This window comes from Corythoichthys intestinalis, chromosome 11 (assembly GCF_030265065.1).
Source record: "Corythoichthys intestinalis isolate RoL2023-P3 chromosome 11, ASM3026506v1, whole genome shotgun sequence".
Taxonomy (NCBI): domain Eukaryota; kingdom Metazoa; phylum Chordata; class Actinopteri; order Syngnathiformes; family Syngnathidae; genus Corythoichthys; species Corythoichthys intestinalis.
The window spans coordinates 27,328,472-27,349,324 of record NC_080405.1 but is presented as its reverse complement, the minus strand read 5'-3'; the positions used below and the strand labels follow the sequence as shown (position 1 = coordinate 27,349,324).

Sequence of the window (20,853 nt, the reverse complement as noted above, 5' to 3'; positions counted from 1 at the left end):
AATATGGCTAAGGATAAAAATTTACTTTTTTCTATGCATTGTTAGTTTACTTAAGTCACCTCTTTCATGTAACACTTAAATGGGGAATTGGGCTATGATATAATTTACTAACTTTAGAGATAGAGCGGTAATACATTAATTGTAACACTTTAGCACTTCTCCAAATGGAAACGCTTGACTCATACAAGAATAATCCAATCAGCCATCTACTGTGTTGAAATGTCAGCGTTAATTGGATCACACTTCGTGAGCATGATCTCATCAAATGACTTTGGCCCGAATGAAAAGGCTGCTGTCTATAAAAAGTAGGAAATTAATTCAACATTATATATGTGTGTACATACGCGTATATATGCAAATATGAATTGTTGAGTATTCAAATACAATAAAATGGATGCTCTCAAAATGCTTCTTGGCATACTTGAAGCTGCTTTTCCATCAAAACCTTTTAAAATATGTAAATAATAATGTTAATAATAATCATTGTTCCAGAAGTAATAGACATAATTTCATTAGCCCAAAAGTTAAAAGCACACTGCATATGACATAAAAACAAACAACAACAACAGCTATCCCATGTAAAACAAAGTACTCTACATAACAGCAGGTCAGTAGCATTCATGAGACCTGCAATAAGTAAATGATATTAACTGAGAATCTTAAATTATTGGCAATAGTGCAGAGGTGTGTAAATGGAGTCATAGAATAGTACAAACACATCAAAAGGAAAAATAAATATCACAGTCCATAAAGTTTCAGAGCATATATTTGTATGGGTATTATATGTCTGTTAAGAGATTGAAATGTTATAACGGAGCCATAAATATTGAGTGCTCACTGCTCACTATACCAAATGTTTTAGTGCTTATTTCAAACAAATGCTTGCTACATTTAAGACTACTATGACCTGGGTAGCCCTACAAGCACAATTTTAGCTCCACTTGTTTAGTTTTTTTTTTTTCTAGCCAGACTATTCTATTCATTGGTATGCCTTGAGACTGTATGACAGGTTAGCAGGTCTGCCTGTATTTGAAGTGAAAACAACTATGATGAAGTGTAGCTCACCCTAGGCTACTGTCAAAATTGTCACTATTTCCCAAACTCAAATCTCTCGAATCAGACCATCTCAATTGTGAGATTACTTCTCACTCCAAAACAAGGAATTCCACTCTTTGTTTTCACTTAACCTAAAAGGTTTTGGTTCTCCTTCAGTTCCAATGTCTTGTCTCCCAATGTTTATTTGTCATTTGTATTTGTTCTCCATAGCCTATATGCACCAAGGATATACAGTATTTCTATTCTAAGAATGTTTTTATCCGTTTGTTTTTGACCCTGTGGTTTCAGGACTTGCTTGTTCCTCTTTTTCTTGTCTCCCATAGCGTTTGCACAGCCTGAGAAAGAGAAAGTGTCAGCTTGTGGTAGAGAAACATTAAAACAGCTTCCTGACTGCTCATCTTGGCTGGAAGGCTGAGGGAGAAATACAGGGTAAAAACAACAACAGTGTATCATCATGGTTTTAAGGCAATACTTTGAGGTGACTATTTTTCTGTATCACAAAAAAATATATATAAATAAGAGAGAAGACAAATTCACATGACAAATAATTAAATAATTTCTATGTAATTATTTGCTTCCAAAAATATAACATTGACTAATTGTGACCTGTCTGTGTCAAGGCTATTTAGACAAACTAGATTTGATTTGACTAACATGAATTATTTTATTTTTAGCCTCAGATTTCTACATTGAATAATTCCCAGTTCTCCTTGTGAAGTACAGCTTCCTGTTTGATAATGCTGGATCCTAAAATTACATTCCTTAATCCAATTTTTAATTCAGGATTTCAGCAAGAGCACTCATAACCATTTGAAGGAAACCTTAGTGATTCCCAGGAAGCTCACCATTAGCCATTCCTCTCTGTTAGGGTCCCTTTTCATGTTTGTTTGAACATTGGTTGTCACTTTTCTATTTTTTAAGGCTCATAAAGAACGGGCCCCACCCCCATAGCAATCAGTTGAAAGCATCGACGGTTCAGGGTAGGAGGAAGATGAGCACGGAAAGAAAAATGGAAAGAAGGGCAAGATACAGAAAGTGCTACCCGACAAGAGACCATTTGTCAGAATACTTGCTAATAGGCCAGCGCTACCTTGAGAAGTAGGTCTGGACAGTGGAAGCTATTTACAGTCTGAGTGTTATTACGCATTTTTAATAGGCTCAACTGGGGCTCTACTCATTAATCAGGCCAAGAAAAGACACATTAAGTCGGGGAAGATATGAAGCAGGAAAAAGGAGGAGCTAAGTGACGCAAAACTGGGAAAATAAGCTTTATTCAAGCTTTATGGTTCCCACTGTCATTGTCATGGATGAATTTATATTTTTAGCTGTATTAAATGCAGGGCAATCGAGTCATTGCATTGGATTTGTTTTTTGTAAACAGCTTTCTTCTTAAACCTCACATCGTCTTTTTAACATTTACTGCTGTCTTCCTGTATGAAAACATTTTAGTGTAGAATAGTATTAAGCCAGTTACATATTTGAATGATTTATGATGTGTAATGATTCATTAACACGCAGATTGGGTTCAATTCCCACTTACGGTGTTAAAGTGTGAATGAAAATGGTTGTCTGTCTCTGTGCCTTGTGATTGACAAGCAGCCAGTCCAGGGAATAGTCTGACTTACACCAGAAGTCATCTTGGATAGACTTCCTGTGACAGAGGAGAATGGCCAGTTAGAGAAGATAGAGGTATGGATTGATCAATTGGGTAAAATCCCCCAAGCATAGACTTCATAATACTTGACATGACACAGTAAACAGGGCCGATCCGTAGGGGACCTATTTTCAAAAACTTCTAATTCCAATATTTCAAAACCAAAGGTGCTACCGACTTAAAACAAAAACAGGCACCTACCTTAGCCATATATGAGTCTCCATGAGCAGCTGCATCAAAAAATTCAAAGTCGTTCCCTAATAAAATCCCGATTAATTATTTTTTATATAACAAAACTTAAAATGGCTATAAAATGATCAGATTTTACACTAGATGCACAAAAATCACCAAATGCAGAGATAATCACCTATATATTTCACGATCAATAGCAATATTTAACATATACGTTTTTGAACAAAACAGCAACTTTTTTAAAATTTATTTACTGCAAGTTTTCAACAGCTAATGAATCACTCAATTTAACATCAGAAATGTAATACTTGAGGAAAACATGCAGAATCAATTATAAACTTTTTATAGAATAAAATAGCCCTTTTTTATCATTACGCAGTTATACAATGAAATTGTGGAGCATCCCTTTACAGTGCAGGATAAGTTAAAATCTCAAAAGTGATGTGCAAGTATGAAATGTAAATACACTAGGGCTGTCAAACGATTAAAATCTTTAAATTGAGTTAATCACAGCTTAAAAATTAATTAATCATAATTAATCGCAATTCAAACCATCTCTACAATATGCCATATTTTTCTGTAAGTTATTGTTTGAAAGGAAAGATAAGAGACAAGATGGACATATACATTCAACATACTGTACATAAGTACTGTATTTGTTCATTATAACAATAAATCCACAAGATGTCGTTATCATTATTAACATTCTTTCTGTTAAACGGATCCACTGATAGAAAGACTTGCAGTTCTTAAAAGATAAATTTGAGTACAAGTTACAGTTATTTTATATTAAAACCCCTCTTAATGTTTTCGTTTGAATAAAATTTGTAAAATTTTCAATCAAAAAATAAACTAATAGCTCGCCATTGTTGATGTCGCTGAGCGGGACGTCACATGGGGTCCCTGCCTTTCTTTTACAATGTCTTTAACTACGTAAGATAGTGATTGAAATACACCACAAGGTGTCAATGGTGAGTTTTAAATTAATTAGAGATCTAGCCAAGGCAAAGTCTGAGTAAGTTTTATGTGTATTTTGCATAGCTATTTTGATTGGGAATGCCAGTTCTCTTTGCATTGAGCGCTTTTCTTTTTGTGACCATTATTATAATTTTTTTTTTTTTGATAGGAATATTATTTTTGTTGTGCTTTCACTAAATGATACTGTAGCGACTTAACTGTTCCGCCCAAATGCATGATGGGAAGTTGGGCAACCATGACTGTCAGCGGTGGCTGCAAATGGTATATGTTCTGCGTTGAGTTCAATAAAGCGTGTTATGAAAAAGATCATCTCATGTCGTTCTTCCCCACGTCGCTCGCCACAATAGTTATGTTTGTTGTGAAGGATTTGCCAAAGCTTATGCCAATAAAAGTCCACTCGCATATCACTGCCTTTCATCTCTCAATATGCAAAAACGGCATCATTGTAATCTATTTGAGGCAATGCATGAGCGGGTCATTCCGTGCATGCTAACGTTAAATGCATCAAATATTTTAATGTGATTAATCTAAAAAATTAATTACCGTCCGTTAACACGATAAATTTGACAGCACTAAAATAAACATAAATATTAAAATGCGTGTGAGATAGTCCCATAATTCAGGCAGTGCATATAATTGATGTGGGTTTACCAGGATGTGAGCCTCGTCTTTCTACAATCACATAGCCTCTTTCTATGCCTTGCATTTTCTGGTCAGCTTCTCGACTTGTACAAGTTCCTATTCCTCGCCATCTCCTTTCTACCCTCCTCGACTCTGCTCCTTTTCCTGTCCTGCCGGTCAGCCACTCCAAGGCCTTGTTCTTCCTCGCTTCTGATGACACATCCTTGGAGAAGTTTGTACCAAAACAGATGAAGAGGGACCGCCAGGAACTCCAGCAGGTGCTCTTGTGCTTCCTGCACATCAGGGAGTCCCACAGTGACATTCTGAAGGACGCCATGTGGGCCATGGAGAGATATGGTCGCTTGAAGACCGCCCGGCATGTCTCCGTGTCCCTGTGTTCCTCCTTGCCTGTCGTGATCAAGAGGAGCCTCAGCCCCGTGACCGTGTTGGCGTTGACGACCTCCATAATGAGCCCGACGCTCTGCAACTTGATCAAAGCGCGTGCCAGCACCTTCTGGGTCAACTTGTAGCCGGCCTTGACGGACTTGTACTTCTCCCACCTGCCTAGCACCTTCAGGCTTGAGAATTGGGCCGTCCTCATCCTCTCAGGCTCTTAAAAAACATGTTGTTTTTTTTTTTGAAAGATAGGTGTTTTGATTCATATTTTTTATAAAATGAATAATGCTGGCCACTTGCTTTAGCCCCAGGACACCTGGGCAGCACCATACAGACGTTGTTGTGGAAGCTGCAGTAGATGTTCTTCCAAAGGTGCATGGGGTCAAAGTAGACGAAGATCTGCTTGTTGCTATCGGCGTAGAGGTTGGTGTAGGACTAGGTGCCCTCATGGAGCTCAAGGCTGGCGTAGTAGCCAGCATTGTTGGCGTGGCTGTAAAAGCTGACTAAGTGGAAACACAGACAAATAGCTTTTTCCATTGAAAATTCTCGTGAATAAATGCTTATATCCCTTAATTCTTTATACAGTAGATATGGACGTAAAACAGTCTTGCTTCTTGGTTAAAAGCAAAAAAAAAAAAAAAACAGTGCAGGTAGCATTTATTTAATGTAAATATGTTGAATGTGTGGCTCTCCGTGCGTCATTCATGGTACAAAAAATATAATAACTACCTTGAATCCTCGACCAAATCCCTCCTGAGACAATCCTTCTTTGTTAGTATTCGGTCCAGCTTTTGTACTTTTTAAATGTAAATCTGCCTTTGTGCTCAAAAGCATGTGTGAGAGTTTCACTCCCACCGACTTCTAATAAATGAAGCTGTGTCACACAGCCCCCTACGAGCAGGCGGGGCGCAGTGAATGAAGGAACTTTCAGGTCAAGTATTTTGATGTTTCCGCCCCAAGGTAATAGCCAAATTCAAACCAGTTATTCATGTGTTGCTGACTCAAGTGTGCCCTAATGAAAAGGATAGCATTTAATTTAACATTCATAAGTGACATGTTCCCAAAATTACTGTTATTGTTGTTGAAAGAATGAAAATACATTGGCACAATGATTATTTAGTACTTTTTGGATGTTCTGGTTGGTTGCTCTTGTACCAGTTTTGCAAGAGTGAAAAATAAATCAAAACTAAAAATTTCCTTTTATGTCACTTCTTTTTTCAATGTTAAGAGGCAAGTCATAATAAACCTTAGCACAAACAGCAACAGGATTCGGGTTCCTTGCTAAATCAAATCATATTGTAAATAATATAGAGTATACATTGATTAGACAATCTTAGACTGCTGTATCCCTAAATTTGATGCAATTTGTTTTTCTCACTTTCAAATCACAACTAACATTCACACATTTGCTTTGTGTTTAGAAAACCTGTCTTTCATCCCTGTTATCAGGGTAATTGCGTGTCGGCGGATTTCAAACAAACTAGAATGAGCTCATATATCTGCTTTAATCCGCAATTTTCTGGTTCCAAGAGTAACAAGGCAGACAACCAATGCGTAAAGTATATAAACTCTAGCTGGAGGTACAGAAAATGTTGTCTTGTTGAGAATATTTGAACACACTTGGATTTTTCAGAATATAATTTTCAATGGATCAGGTAAACTAATTATGGTGACCTTAACACTGTATTTGAAGTCCATCAAATATTAATACTTTTATTTGACAAATTGGTGCAGGTACGAGTAAGTGGATTGTTTTTAAGACAACATCAATTTGCCTTAAAAATATCTGTTGGCCAACGATGGCAATATCAGGAAAAAGGAACACGAGAAACTAGAGAAATACAAAGGGCTCAAGTAAGAGCTGGAAGAAGCCTGAAAGGTGAACAACGGTGGTGCCCGTGGTCATAGGAGCACTGCGGGCCATGTGCCACACATTGGAGAAATAGCTCCAGCATACGTATATCTGGAGAAACATCAGATATCTTCATCCAGAAGCGTGGAGTCCTAGGAACAGCAAAGATATTGCACAGGACCCTCAAGCTCCATGGCCTCTGGTAGAGCATCCGAGCTTGAGATGAATAGCCACCCACCCTACGAGGGTATATGGGAAGAGAGTGATAGAAGAGTTTTTATTGTTATTATTAATTAATATGGACAATGTGAGTGATAATGATTGCTGTTTGAATGTGCTTACACCCAAACTTGATACTCAGTGCAACGTGAGTATTAAGATGGCAAAGAGGCTGTCACTGTTCAAAGGGCTAACTGCATCTGATTGCCCATTATCAGATGTCCCCGTTGCGAGTGCGTGACTGGTGCCATGTAGCAGCTCTTTAATGTGCCACCCACGCAGATCGTGTTAGTGCCGCAGCACTGCTTAGCCCTACCTTCTTCTTTTTTCACTCTAGTTGTCTTTCAGTCAAATAAACACAAACCATATCTAAATGTGATTAACAGGGAACAAAGAACACAGAAAATATCACATTTTCCTCCACCCACATTTTTAGCTCTGTCTCAATTAATCCTCAATCCTGATTTATTTTGCTAAACCAGGATAATTTATGTTTGAATGTGTGTTCTTGTGGGGAAGTTACTGTGCAAGTACTCAAAACACTTAGTACTTCTGCTTGTTTTTAAATCTCGAGGGGGGGTGCAGTAAGTAGTGTGTGATACACACGTTACAGAGGCATGCTATTTACCTGCAGTCATTTTAATTTCCCTCCCGCTAGCAGCAGCAATGGATTTACATTCCTCACCCCGTAATCAAACACAAGGGAGAAATTCATTTTTTCTATCCCTTAGCTGTGTGGTCTCCTGTAACTTTGAAATAAGCTGCAAGCTACAATACACTTTGTTTAGAAAGTTCAGTTTCATTTAACCATTTTTTTCTGATTTCTGTGGATGGCCAATAAAGTGTCATGATCTGTCTTTTTTTAATATTGTATTTAGTTATTATCAAGCCCATCGACAAGGGGCGCAACCAGGTATGTTGTCCCGGGCCTCAGGACCTACAGAGAGCTGGGACCACAGTAACAAAGGCTACTATCAATAACACAATGCGCCGCCAGGGACTCAAATCCTGCACTGCCAGACGTTTCCCCCTGCTGAAGAAAGTACACGTCCAGGCCCGTCTGCGGCTTGCTAGAGAGCATTTGGATGATCCAGAAGAGGTCTTTGAGAATGTGTTATGGTCAGATGAAACCAAAATAGAACTTTTTGGTAGAAACACATGTTCTCGTGTTTGAAGGAGAAAGAATACTTAATTGCATCCAAAGAACACCATACCCACTGTGAAGCATGCGGGTGGAAACATCATGCTTTGGGGCTGTTTTTCTGCAAAGGGAACAGGGACCATGTATCGAGAGATTTTGAGTGAAAATCTCCTTCCATCACCAAGGATTGAAGATGAGACGTGGCTGGGTCTTTCAGCATGACAATGATCCCAAACACACAGCCAGGGGCAACAAAGGAGTGGCTTCGTAAGAAGCATTTCAAGGTCCGGGAGTGGCCTAGCCAGTCTCCAGATCTCAGCCTCATAGAAAATCTGTGGAGGGAGTTGAAAGTCCGTGTTGCCCAACGACAGCCCCAAAACATCACTGCTCTAGAGGAGATCTGCATGGAGGAATGGGCCAAAATACCAGCAATAGTGTGTTAAAAGCTTGTGAAGAGTTACAGAAAACGTTTGGCCTCCGTTATTGCCAACAAAGGGTACATAACAAAGTATCGAGATGAACTTCTGGTTTTGACCAAATACTTATTTTCCACCATGATTTGCAAATAAATTCTTTAAAAATCGAACAAATGTGATTGTATGTTTTTTTTCCACATTCTGTCTCTCTCGGTTGAGGTTTATCCATGTTGACAATTACAGGCCTCTCTAATATTTTGAGGTGGGAGAGCTTGCACAATTACTGGTTGACTAAATACTTATTTGCCCCACTGTAAATATACTTAAAAACTTTGAGGTGCCTATGACAGCAAAAGCTTTTTTTTTTTTTTTTCGTATTTTCCGCGGTATTTTATGCTTCTGAATGACATGGATCGCTTGGATGTGTGAGGAAGTGATCGCTATATTAATTTAGTTTTTTTAATCCTGCGCCATGAAAATGAGTGACTTCCGGCTCCAGTCTCGAGGTGAAAAAGAGGGCGTTGTGACGTGTACGGTAGAAGGAGTCCTCTCACTATCCAGCCGCACTGTTGTATGAGAAGGACTAAGGATTCAGCTGATTTTGCAGATATATCCGTTTATTTTTCACATCACGCCAGCCAAACGGCTGCAGAAAAATTTTGCTGCACCAGGGAGAAGCGTGAGGGGTTTCAAAAGGTTCCAATTCACTGGTGGATATTGGCCAAAACAAGCCGTACTACTGTGGGACAATTGGACTTATTAGGAAATGAGTAAACATCGTGTTTTGAATTATGTCAAATACTGGGATCATTTTAATACGTAGGTGGCTTGCATTTTGTGGCTGACATGCTCCTTCTCCACTCGGCCGACGACACCGGCGGTTTGTCGCACATCCCGGCCAGGAGAGCACTATACTCAGTTTATTGACCTCTTCATGTGCCCGGTGTTCTGTCAAATTTCCCACCCGATCAGAGATTGCAACTTTGTGTTAAAAATAGCCGCGAATACAACGATTACAAAGTAAACACTACAAACTTTCTTAAAACAAAGGACTATTTACTTAACGTTTCATCATGGATGGGCAGGTAGAAAAGATATCCTAAGACACATTCTGTCTGTCATGTTAGCTGCACAACAACTGCACGCCGCTGTTTGTTTACGTCGTCGCCGTGTAGTAAAGCATTATTATTCATCATATTCGTGTTGACCATATGGCAGCTCCGCGTTCCTCCGACGTCGGCCGGTTTGTCCGGCGGTACTCTCCAGCTGCTTCCCCGGCGACCTCTCCTGTCTGTAGTAGCAGGGGAACAAGCTGTAACTTGCTCTCCGCCGGGCGGGTTGCCGATCGGCGAAGACAGTCGACAACCCCGCGGCAGTGTGACATGATCCGGGCTAGTTTTGTGTGATTTTCCGCTTGGAAAGTGAAAATAAGACTTTGAGACATCACTCGGTTCAGGTTAGCATGTCGGCTATCTGTCACGCCTCTTGGTTTGTTTACATTCTCCGAAGCCGGGGGGGCAGGGAAATGTCAAAAGCCTGTCTAACTACGGCGGCATAATATAGCCAGGGCCGGCCCAGGCCATTTGGGGGCCCTAAGCAAAATAATGCAAAGGGGCCCATATTTTTGGCCCAACATTTTGTCACAGTGTACTGTGAAACCCATACATGCAATCCAACCCATACGTCCATATTTTGTATATTAATCAGATTTTGTTGCACTGCATACTTCAAACGTCTCACAACCAAATGATTGTCAGTACTTACAGTAGATGTCGCCAAACCTTTTTCTAAAAGAGGAAAGAAAGAACTTAAAGAACTTTTGTTTTTTTAAGCTTGTAATCAAGTATCAAAACTCACAAAAGTCAAATAAAGCAAACTGTAGTAAACAAAATAGAATCCAAACAAACAATTGCCAGATTGGGGGCCCCCTAGTGATCAGGGGCCCTAAGCAGCTGCATAGTCTGCGTATAGGCTGGGCCGGCCCTGATATAGCGTTCGGGAGGTTCGACAGTAAAGGTGAAGTTGACAGTTTTGAACATTATGGAGTAATTTTGCCATGTTGTACTGAAAAAATGCATTTTTATTATTTCATATTCTATTTAGCACAATATTGTTATTTGTCACAAAGAAATATATAAATTATTAACTGAAGGAAAATAAAATTAATTTGCTTTATCGCTGCTACATGCTCTTTTCTGAAGTTGCTTTCAATTGATGTCCCGTGTTTCATCAAATATAGTGCATTTGAGCCCGTGCGTGGCCTGGTGGTGGCGTGGTCATTCTCCAATTCAGAGGTTGTGAGTTCAATTCTCTTTCCTGATGAACTCGTCTACGTATCCTTGAGCAAGACACTGAACCCCACGTTGCTCCTGGTGCTGCATTACCAGTAGGTCCAGGAGTATAGTGGATTATAGGATATAGTGTCAAAGGCCCTGTTTGAGTAGAACTCCATTTTCAATTATGAGAATTTCTCTTACTTCTCAAATATTGCTCAAATCTGGTTTTCTCCAATCAATCTAATTTGTCTCAATGATGTTTTTTGCTCATTTTGACTCATCCTTTGCTCCTAAGGGTACCCTTAGGAGCACAAACTCAGAAACAAATAATCAGAGAATGAGATAAATTTTTACGTCTTACAAGACGAGATTAAGCAATTGATGAGCAGCAAATTTTTTGCTATGGGAAGGTTCTCTTTGTTTCATATCGTCGGAGAGGGATAATATGTCCGGCTTTCATAGTGTACTGGGCTATTTGCTGTTCTTTTGTATAACTGCAAGACTGTCCAGATAGTTATCCATGGAAAAGATAATCAACAAATGTTACTTTTGCTCAATTATATTTGTCCTGTCTTATTTGGACACCATTCATTATTCCATAGAGCATTCCCTTCATCTATATAAACCCTCATCCATGCCTTCATCACCTCCAGACCTGACTACAGTAACAGCATTCTTTTCAGTACTCCATCCAAACTCATCAATAAACTACAATATATCCAAAACTCCGCTGCACGCCTTCTCTCCCGGACCCCTTATAGGAACCACATCACCCCCGTCCTCCACAAACTTCACTGGCTTCCTATTTCATACAGGATTCAGTTCAAAATCATCCTTCTCACTTACAAAGCACTCAATAACTTGGCCCCTCCCTACCTCACAGTCCTTCTCTGTCCCCACATCCCCTCCCGTCATCTCTGCTCTTCTAATGGAAACATCCTCGCACCGCCCCAACAAAGAACACACCGAACCTGGGGTGACAGAGCCTTCGCCGTTGCTGCCCCCTCCCTTTTGAACTCACTCCCTAAACCCATCGGTACCTGTTCAGACCTTCCCACATTCAAAAAAACTGTTAAAAACTCACCTTTTTAAACTAGCTTTTAACTTATAATTATTTTCTTTATTGTTTTGTTCTGTTCTCTTTGCTGTTTTTGTTTTAACTGTAAAGCGTCTATGAGCATTGGTAAAAGCGCTCTACAAATAAAATGCATTATTATTGTATTTTTGTGACCAATATAATAAGTGACAGTCAAACCAAGTAATTTGTGGTGAATTAAATTGGTAACTACTTTAAAGAGCATACGACACGAGAAAAAAGTCTTAAATGTCATTATTATGTGAATTAGAATCATATTTTGAGATGATTCGACTATATACAACAATTTAGCAAAGCGCAGATGACGAGAAATTAGTCTTTTAATCTGCCGGTTAGCCACGCCTACCATTATAGGACTTTAGCGTCCCCAACAGGTGGATGACGTAAGCGGTAGACTGGGCTCATACGTTTTACTATTCAGCCCATTGAGGGGGAATTATTCAGAACGAGGAAAACGCGACGAAGAGAGCCGCAAAATGTCATTGTTTCAGTCTCTCTACTCCAATATTTTTACAGGATCTTCTTTTTATCCAAGTATTTTTCCCCAATAGCTATATAAATGGCTTGAGAAGGACCAGTCAGCCCGTCGAGGGGGAACTATTCACAACGAGGAAAACGTGACGGAGAGCGGCAAAATGTCATTGTTTCTGTCTCTTTACTTCAATATTTTTACAGGATATTCTTTTTATCCAAGTATTTCCCCAATTGCTAAATAAATCGCATGACAAATAACAGTCTTGTGCTGAATGGAATATGAAATAATAAAAATGCATTTATTCAGGACGACATGGCAAAATTACTCCATAATGGTCAAAACTGTCGACTTCACCTTTACTGTCGCACCTCCCGAACGATATTTTATGACACCTAAATCGGACATATGTCATTTCCCTTCCCCGGCTTTGGAGAACGTAAACAAACCAGAAGGCGTGACAGCTAGCCGACATGCTAACCCGAACTGAGTGATGTTTCAAAGTCTTCGAAGCGGAAAATCACACATAACTAGCCTGGATTATTTGACATGACGACCCGGTTGTCGATTGTCTTTGCGGATTGGCAAACCGCCCGGCGGAGAGCAATTTACAGTTCGTTCCCCGGAGGAGGGTGGCTGGAGTTGTTGTGCAGCTAACGTGCTAATGCTAACGAGCATTAGGAGAGCTTTTTACATGCCTATCAATGATCAACCGTAAGTAGTCCTTTATTTAAAGGAAGTTTGTAGTGTTTACTTTGTAATCGCTGTATTCGTATTTGACATAATACAAAACAAGATGTTTACTCACTTCCTCGTAAGTCCAATGGTCCCACAGTAAATATCCACGGTGAATGGGAACTTTTTGAAACTCCAAAAAGGCGCATACGCCTCTCCCTCATACAGAATGATTTTTCTGCAGCTGTTTGGCTGGCGTGATGCGAGAAATAAACGTATTAATCCGCAAAATCAGCTGAATCCTTCGTCCTCGTACACAACAGTACACTGTAGCATGAAGAGGACGTCTTCTACCGTACACGTCACAGCACCCTCCTCCTCAATGCAAGACCGAAGCCGGAAGTCACTCATTTTCATGGCGCGGGATTCAAAAAACTAAATAAAAATAGCGATCGCTTCCACACACATCCAAGCGGCCCATACCATTCAGGGGCATAAAATACAGCGTGTATTATGAAATAAACATGCTTTTTCGTGTCACATGCACTTTAATGCATCATAGTAGCAATGAGAAATGCTGGACAACATAAGGTGCAAAAGACAGATTAACAATAAGACTCCACATTTCTGAATTCTGCTGTAGGAAAAATGCCAGCACAAGCGTGTCCCGAACCTGGGGACCTTCTACCTTGACCAGTTAAGTGCACCACGGCATGTTTAAACAGTTAATCGAAATGCAAAGCACTTTTTAGTGCCACTCTTCTAAACCAAAGAGTGGGAAAATCGTAATGGAGAGAGGCAACAACTTAAGTTCACACTCAAGTAATTTAGAGTCTCTTGAGAGCCTAACTCACCGTGGCAAGTGTACTCTGCTATATATGAGCAAAACCATGAGTCAAGTCCACAGTACTGCTCCTGGCAAGTTTCATAAATTCTGCCAAACAAGCATTTGTTTTTCTTGAAAATAAATAAATAAATAAATAATGCTGTTTGTTTGTTTAATGGTAAATGATAATCCTAGTATCTGTCTGAACCATTATAGTATTTTCTGGTCTACCACCAGCTCGTACTGTACATGTTATGTAAAATGCTTGCCCAAGTCAGGGAATATCAACAGCACCACAGCAATGAAATATGCTCCATTCAATTTATTTTTAAAATCTGACATCAAGAACAATTTCAACTTCTAATGGGAACACGCCATGTCCGCCAACTGACGCAGTGTTTTTTGAAGTAAATATGGCTCCATGTGTGCTTGTTCAGGCTAGCACAAGAACAGCAACTAGGTCAGAATACAAAAAATATCAATTGCAGTATTGAGATTGCACGAAAAACACTACTTGTCGCATTTGGGAAAGAAATATCAGAATTTGCCTCAATGTGAATGTAAACTAAGGCCTAAAAAGGATTTGTTTTTTTCAAGGTAAAAATTGCTAACAAACTGTGATACTATCTGGGTTTACTTTTCATCAGCTATGTAGATTGTCTGCGAAATTGTACAGTACATTGGGAACATCACAGCTTACTGTTTGTGAGTCTGATAAGTTGACCAGAAAAGATGCTATCGTGATTACAAACTTGAAAACTGAATACACGTAGAATCTTATATGGAGTGCCTTAGCACATGTACACAAAATATTCATTCAAGTGAAAATGCCCAATGCACAGAGATAAACACAGTTCCTCTCTGTCACACCCTTGGCCACTCATCCACATTTCATGTCAAAGGCTTGCGAAGATTAAATAAGACTTTACTTTGCAGCTTCAATCTGTCTCTTCTGATAAAGATCGTTCCTAGGAGCTATTGGAATTGTGTGTGGGGGGGTGTGTGTTGAGAGGCGGTGAATAGAGACAAAGGCGTAGTGGAGAGAAAGAGACGGGTAACATATTGTTCCAACATGGTCTTCTCTCATGATCTCGTATGACTTATCACAGACATGAAGCCCTTCAGTCCAAATATGGCAACCCCACTTTGAGGGTAAACTTTTGATAATAGATATAAAATAATAATGACGTCTTTTACCATAATTATATTATTTACTTTAATTAGTTTTAAATAGATGGATTTTTAAACAAATGCAGAATTGGCATTTTAAGGACTGACAATTCTGTCGCATATAATTAACAAACACTATGTACATTTGAATTTGTCTTCCTTTCTGAAACAGTTTTATGCATGTAACGAAAAGTGACCTGAATATCAACTTTCACTACTACTATTTTGTTTCTATCTCATCATAATTAAAATGAAGAGTAAAACATACAGTTGTTGGTTAATATTCTCCCTTACCGGGGTGGTAGAAATTCACAAAGAAAAAAAAATGAAAGTGTTACAATAGAAAAAAAAAGATGAATCTTCTGAAAAGAGACTATTTTAGTGTTCCCCTAACTGCTGTTTCTCCATTTCAGCATCTCTTGCAGCATACAGCCTACACATTATATTGTTGAGGCACATTTTAATTTTACATTGAATTGTAAAAAGCCCCTCGAGCCAGTGACACAAAGACAGAATGAAATAAATATAAATGAACCATGTTTAATTCTGTCTTTGACTCTCTGTTAAGGCTGTGATCATTTCCAAAGAAACAGCAGCATGAATTCCCAAATACTGTAAAATAATGGTATTCAAAGATGGCAAATCATAATGCCCTGTGCAGACACTATTTTGGGAACATTCTAATAGTCTTAAGTGTAATACAATGTACTATAGGATATTATTTTGCTTATATGTAACACTTAATGATCCGGCACTTTGTGTTGTGTGTACAGTGCTGGCCAAAAGTATTGGCATGCCTGCAATTCTGTCAGACAATGCTCTCCCAGAAAAATATCTTTTTTTTTTTTTTTTTTTTTTTTTTTTGCTTGCAATGAAAAAACACAAAAGTGAATGAAAAAAAAACTAAATCATTATTATTTTACACAAACTCTAAAAATGGACTGGACAAAAGTATTAGCACCCTTTGAAAAATCATGTGATGCTTCTCTAATTTGTGTAATTAGCAGCATCTGCTAAATTAACGCCCTCAGCCTAATACTTGATAGCACAACCTTTAGATGAAATAACTGCGAACAACCGCTACCGGTATCCATCAATGAGATTTTTACAATGCTCTCTGCTAAAATATTAGACCATTCTTCTTTGGCCAACTGCTCAAGGTCTGAGATTTGAAGGGTGCCTTCTCCAAACTGCCATTTTCAGATCTCTCCACAGATGTTCTATGGGATTCAGGTCTGGACTCATTGCTGGCCACTTTAGAAGTCTCCAGTGCTTTCTCTCAAACCATTTTCTACTGCTTTTTGAAGTGTGTTTTGGGTCATTGTCCTGCTCTAAAACCCATGACCTCTGAGGGAGACCCAGCTTTCTCACACTGGGCCCTATATTATGCACCAAAATTTGTTGGTAGTCTTCAGACTTCATAATGCCATGCACACGGTCAAGCAGTCCAGTGCCAGAGGCAGCAAAGCAACCCCAAAATATCAGGGAACCTCTGCCATGTGAACTACTACGTGGATAGTACGGGTTGACACCGTTGTACCCTCGGACTGCTGGACAGCTTGAACTTGTTTGGATGATAGTCGAGGTTCTTTATCCACCATCCGCACAATCTTTCGTTGAAATCACTCATCAATTTTTCTTTTCCTTCCACATATAGGGAGGTTAGCCACAATGCCATGGGCGTTACACTTATTGATGACACTGTGCATGGTAGACACAGGAACATTCAGGTCTTTGGAGATGGACTTGTAGCCTTAACATGCCCATGATTCCTCACAACTTTGCTTCTCAAGTCCTCAGACAGTTCTTTGGTCTTCTTTTTTTTCCTCCATGCTCAATGTGATAAACACAGGGACACAGGAAAGAGGTTGAGTCAACTTTAATCCATTTTGATTGGCTGCAAGACTGATTTAGTTATTGCTACCACCTGTTTTGTGCCACAGGTAAGTAACAGGTGCTGTTAATTACACAAATTAGAGAAGCATCTCATGATTTTTCAAAGGGTGCTAATACTTATGTCCGGCCTATTTTTGGAGTTTTGTGTAAAATGATAATGATTTTTTTTTTTTTTTTCCTTTTCTGTTGTGTTTTTTATTGCAGGCAAAATCAATGAAGATATCACTCCCAAAGCATTTGTAATTACAACCATTTTCTGGGAGAAATGGAACATTATCTGATAGAATCGCAGGGGTGCCAATACTTTTGGCCAGCACTCTATGTCACATTGAGTTTTCCTTTTGCATATAGATAGACAACATTTTGTTCATTTATTTGTGTTAAATTGTTCAATAATTAAAAAGTAATGTAGGAAAACCAAAAATATGTCTATGTGTTAAATGCTAGAATATAAAAAGCATTTTGTAAATAAAATCTTCTCGGTAAAAAGCTTAATTTGCCAAAATAACAACCTTTAAAACTTTATGAGTGTCCCAATGATAATGTCATGTTGAGAGAAGTTTCTGATACTTTTGCTGAAATTTCAGTTAAAAGACATACAGTGGGGCAAATACGTATTTAGTCAACCAGTAATTGTTCAAGTTCTTCCACTTGAAAATATTAGAGAGACCTGTAATTGTCAACATGGGTAAACCTCAACCATGAGAGACAGAATGTGGGGAAAAAAAACAGAAAATCACATTGTTTGATTTTTAAATAATTTATTTAAAAATCATGTTGGAAAATAAGTATTTGGTCAATACCAAAAGTTCATCTCAATACTTTGTTATGTACCATTTGTTGGCAATAACGGAGGCCAAATGTTTTCTGTAACTCTTCAAAAGCTTTTCATACACTGTTGCTGGTATTTTGGCCCATTCTTCCATGCAGATCTCCTCTAGAGCAGTAATGTTTTGGGGCTGACAACACGGACTTTCAACTCCTTCCACAGATTTACTATAGGGTTGAGATCTAGAGACTGGCTAGGCCACTCCAGGACTTTGAACTGCTTCTTACAAAGCCACTCCTTTGTTGCCCTGGCTGTGTGTTTGGGATCACTGTCATGCTGAAAGACACTGAGCCACGTCTCATCTTCAATGCCCTTGCTGCTGGAAGGAGATTTTCACTCAAAATACATCTCGATACATGGCCCCATTCATTCTTTCCTTTACACAGATCAGTCGTCCTGGTCCCTTTGCAGAAAAACAGCCCCAAAGCATGATGTTTCCACCCCCATGCTTCACAGTGGGTATGGTGTTCTTCGGATCCAATTCAGTATTATTTCTCCTCCAAACACGAGAACCTGTGTTTCTACCAAATAGTTCTATTTTGGTTTCATTTGACCATAACACATTCTCCCAGTCCTCTTCTGGATCATCCAAATGCTATCTAGCGAACCACAGAAGGGCCTGGACATGTACTGGCTTCAGCAGGGTGACACATCTGGCAGTGCAGGATTTGAGTCCCTGGCGGCGCATTGTGTTACTGATAGTAGCCTTTGTTACTGTAGTCCCAGCTCTCTGTAGGTCATTCATTAGGTCCCCCCGTGTGGTTCTGTGATTTTTGCTCACCGTTCTTGTTATCATTTTGACGCCACCGGGTGAGATCTTGCATGGAGCCCCAGATCGAGGGAGATTATCAGTGGTCTTGTATGTCTTCCATTTTCTAATAATTGCTCCCACAGTTGATATCTTTACACCAAGCGTTTTAACTATTGCAGATTCAGTCTTCCCAGCCTGGTGCAGGTTACAATTTTGTCTCTGGTGTCCTTCGACAACTCTTTGGTCTTGGCCATAGTGGAGTTTGGAGTGTGACTCACTGAGGTTGTGGACAGGTGTCGTTAAAACAGGTGCCATTAATACAGCTAACGAGTGGAGCCTCGTTAGACCTCGTTAGACCTCGTTAGACCTCTTTGACAGCCAGAAATCTTGCTTGTTTGTAGGTGACCAAATACTTATTTTCCACTCTAATTTGGAAATAAATTATTTAAAAATCAATGCGATTTTCTGTTTTTTTCCACATTCTGTCTCTCATGGTTGAGGTTTACCCATGTTGACAATTACAGGCCTCTCTAATCTTTTCAAGTAGGAGAACTTGCAAAATTGGTGGTTGACTAAATACGTATTTGCCCCACTGTACCTGTGGAAGAAATTTCGAATGCACGCCAGAAACATGCTACTTCTTTGTGTAACATCACGATAACATCAACATAAATTAGCCAATATTTTCAGGACATGCTTGAGTCTGGTTCACCCTTGGGTGGCAAAGGGTGCAGTTTCCAGAATCCTAAATGTGTCTATTGTCGTCAAGGAGTTAATAAAAACATTATCCAGGTAGGCATAATGTAAGCAGGTTAGAGATGTGCGGCCCACCACTACAACCACAAGGAAGATTAAGAGTCAAAAAGTTAGCGTGAAAAAACTTTCAAAACAAGACTGTCATGCTGTACAATTGAAAGAATGTTGGCAAATGGATGGAACACTTTGCTGGAAGTTTAACAGAAGGCAGCCATTGTAAATTCAATATGGAGCAGATTAGACTACAAGTGGAAATTGCACATATACAAAGGGGATACAAGTCCTTTAAAATGGTTTTTTCTCACACATTCTATAAGTGGGGCCGCAAAGGGGAGAGAATTACAGTCATCTTTATAACCTGTATCTTCAACATGACAACCACTAATAAAATGACTTCAAAGGTCAAAGCTGATGCATAATGTTTAAGTGTTCAACTGTTCCATTCCATGCAGGGATCACATTTGAAAGGGAACCAAACATTAGAAAGTGAGACACATAGAGAAAGCAACACACTAAGACACAAAAGGAAATAGAAATCCAGGAAAAGGATGATTTAGAAGGCTTGACTTGATGATTCATTTACATGCTTAAACCTATTTTACACCACCATCCCTGTTCATATCCAAACAACAATAGACAGTAATTTCCCATGTGTTGATAAATTACACGGCTCTCTCAACAAGCAGAACACTCTGTGGCTCACTAATGAGAAAAAGCAAAAAATGGAATATTGGGGGCAGGAGGTTTCGGAAATGGAGCTGGTCACAGAACAAAAACAGAAATGGACCTTGCCGTGTTTAAGCATATGTATATACAGTGGTAACTCTACATACAAATTTAATTCGTTCCAGGACCTGGCGTGTACGTTGAAATGGTCGTATGTCGAGCAGGATTTTCCCACAAAAATAAATCATAATTCTATTAAGTTATTCCACAGCCCATCAATGTACGCTAAATCCTTCATAAATACAGCGGGTACAATTACAAATAGCAAATACACATAGCAAAACAAATAAATTCTACAAATCGGAATGATAACATTATTATCATAAATAATAATAAATAATTATTATAACAATCTCTACTCCATGCATGCTCCACCAATTCCCTGATGAGTATACAAACCCTGACATTTTAACTGAGACTCCCCCCAAAAAACCCTTTTTTCTTCCCTTCATTTAAGAGGGTTTGGGTCAAACACTCTGGGTGAATGTCCCTGTACTTTTCTACCTGGCATTTGCCTTGTCTCCGCTTGGCAAAAACACACGAGCCGGTAACTGTCCACAATTTACCGATGGATTCTGCAGACAAAAATAAGAGACCGGCTTCCTGCACCGCTCCAACGTCAGTACAACTAGTACATGAATGCACGCTATGCACAAACGTGGCTGAGGCTGCGGTTACGGTTTAGGCCTGAGGTGGCAGTCGTGAGTAAAAAACACTGTAAATAGCGGTCATGTACCAGCATATTGCATCACACTCATATATCACAAAGCTTTCATCACAAGGACTGTGTACTCTTTAATATGTCACAAAGAACAACTGAGAACAGTATATAAGGCACAAACACACAGCATTCAG

The 20,853-nt window shown here is 39.2% G+C and overlaps 1 protein-coding gene across 4 annotated transcripts; it reads right to left on the bottom strand.

Annotated features, from left to right (window-relative positions):
• Nucleotides 1-727: 727 nt before the first annotated feature.
• Nucleotides 728-20,611, bottom strand: LOC130924468 (uncharacterized). Of its 4 annotated transcripts, XR_009064883.1 has the most exons (3): nucleotides 20,503-20,598; nucleotides 2,597-2,707; nucleotides 728-1,391 (listed from the first exon to the last, which is right to left on the bottom strand). XR_009064883.1 is itself a non-coding variant. In XM_057851072.1 (2 exons), the coding sequence occupies exon 2, from the start codon at nucleotides 5,100-5,102 to the stop codon at nucleotides 4,500-4,502; it is 603 nt and encodes a 200-aa protein (XP_057707055.1). In that variant the 5' UTR covers nucleotides 5,103-5,400; nucleotides 20,503-20,599; the 3' UTR covers nucleotides 3,253-4,499. The 4 variants fall into 4 exon arrangements, 1 of the variants encoding a protein (XP_057707055.1); XM_057851072.1 differs by lacking the exons at nucleotides 728-1,391; nucleotides 2,597-2,707 and adding an exon at nucleotides 3,253-5,400 and having other exon boundaries at nucleotides 20,503-20,599; XR_009064882.1 differs by lacking the exons at nucleotides 728-1,391; nucleotides 2,597-2,707 and adding an exon at nucleotides 5,411-6,988 and having other exon boundaries at nucleotides 20,503-20,611.
• Nucleotides 20,612-20,853: the final 242 nt, after the last annotated feature.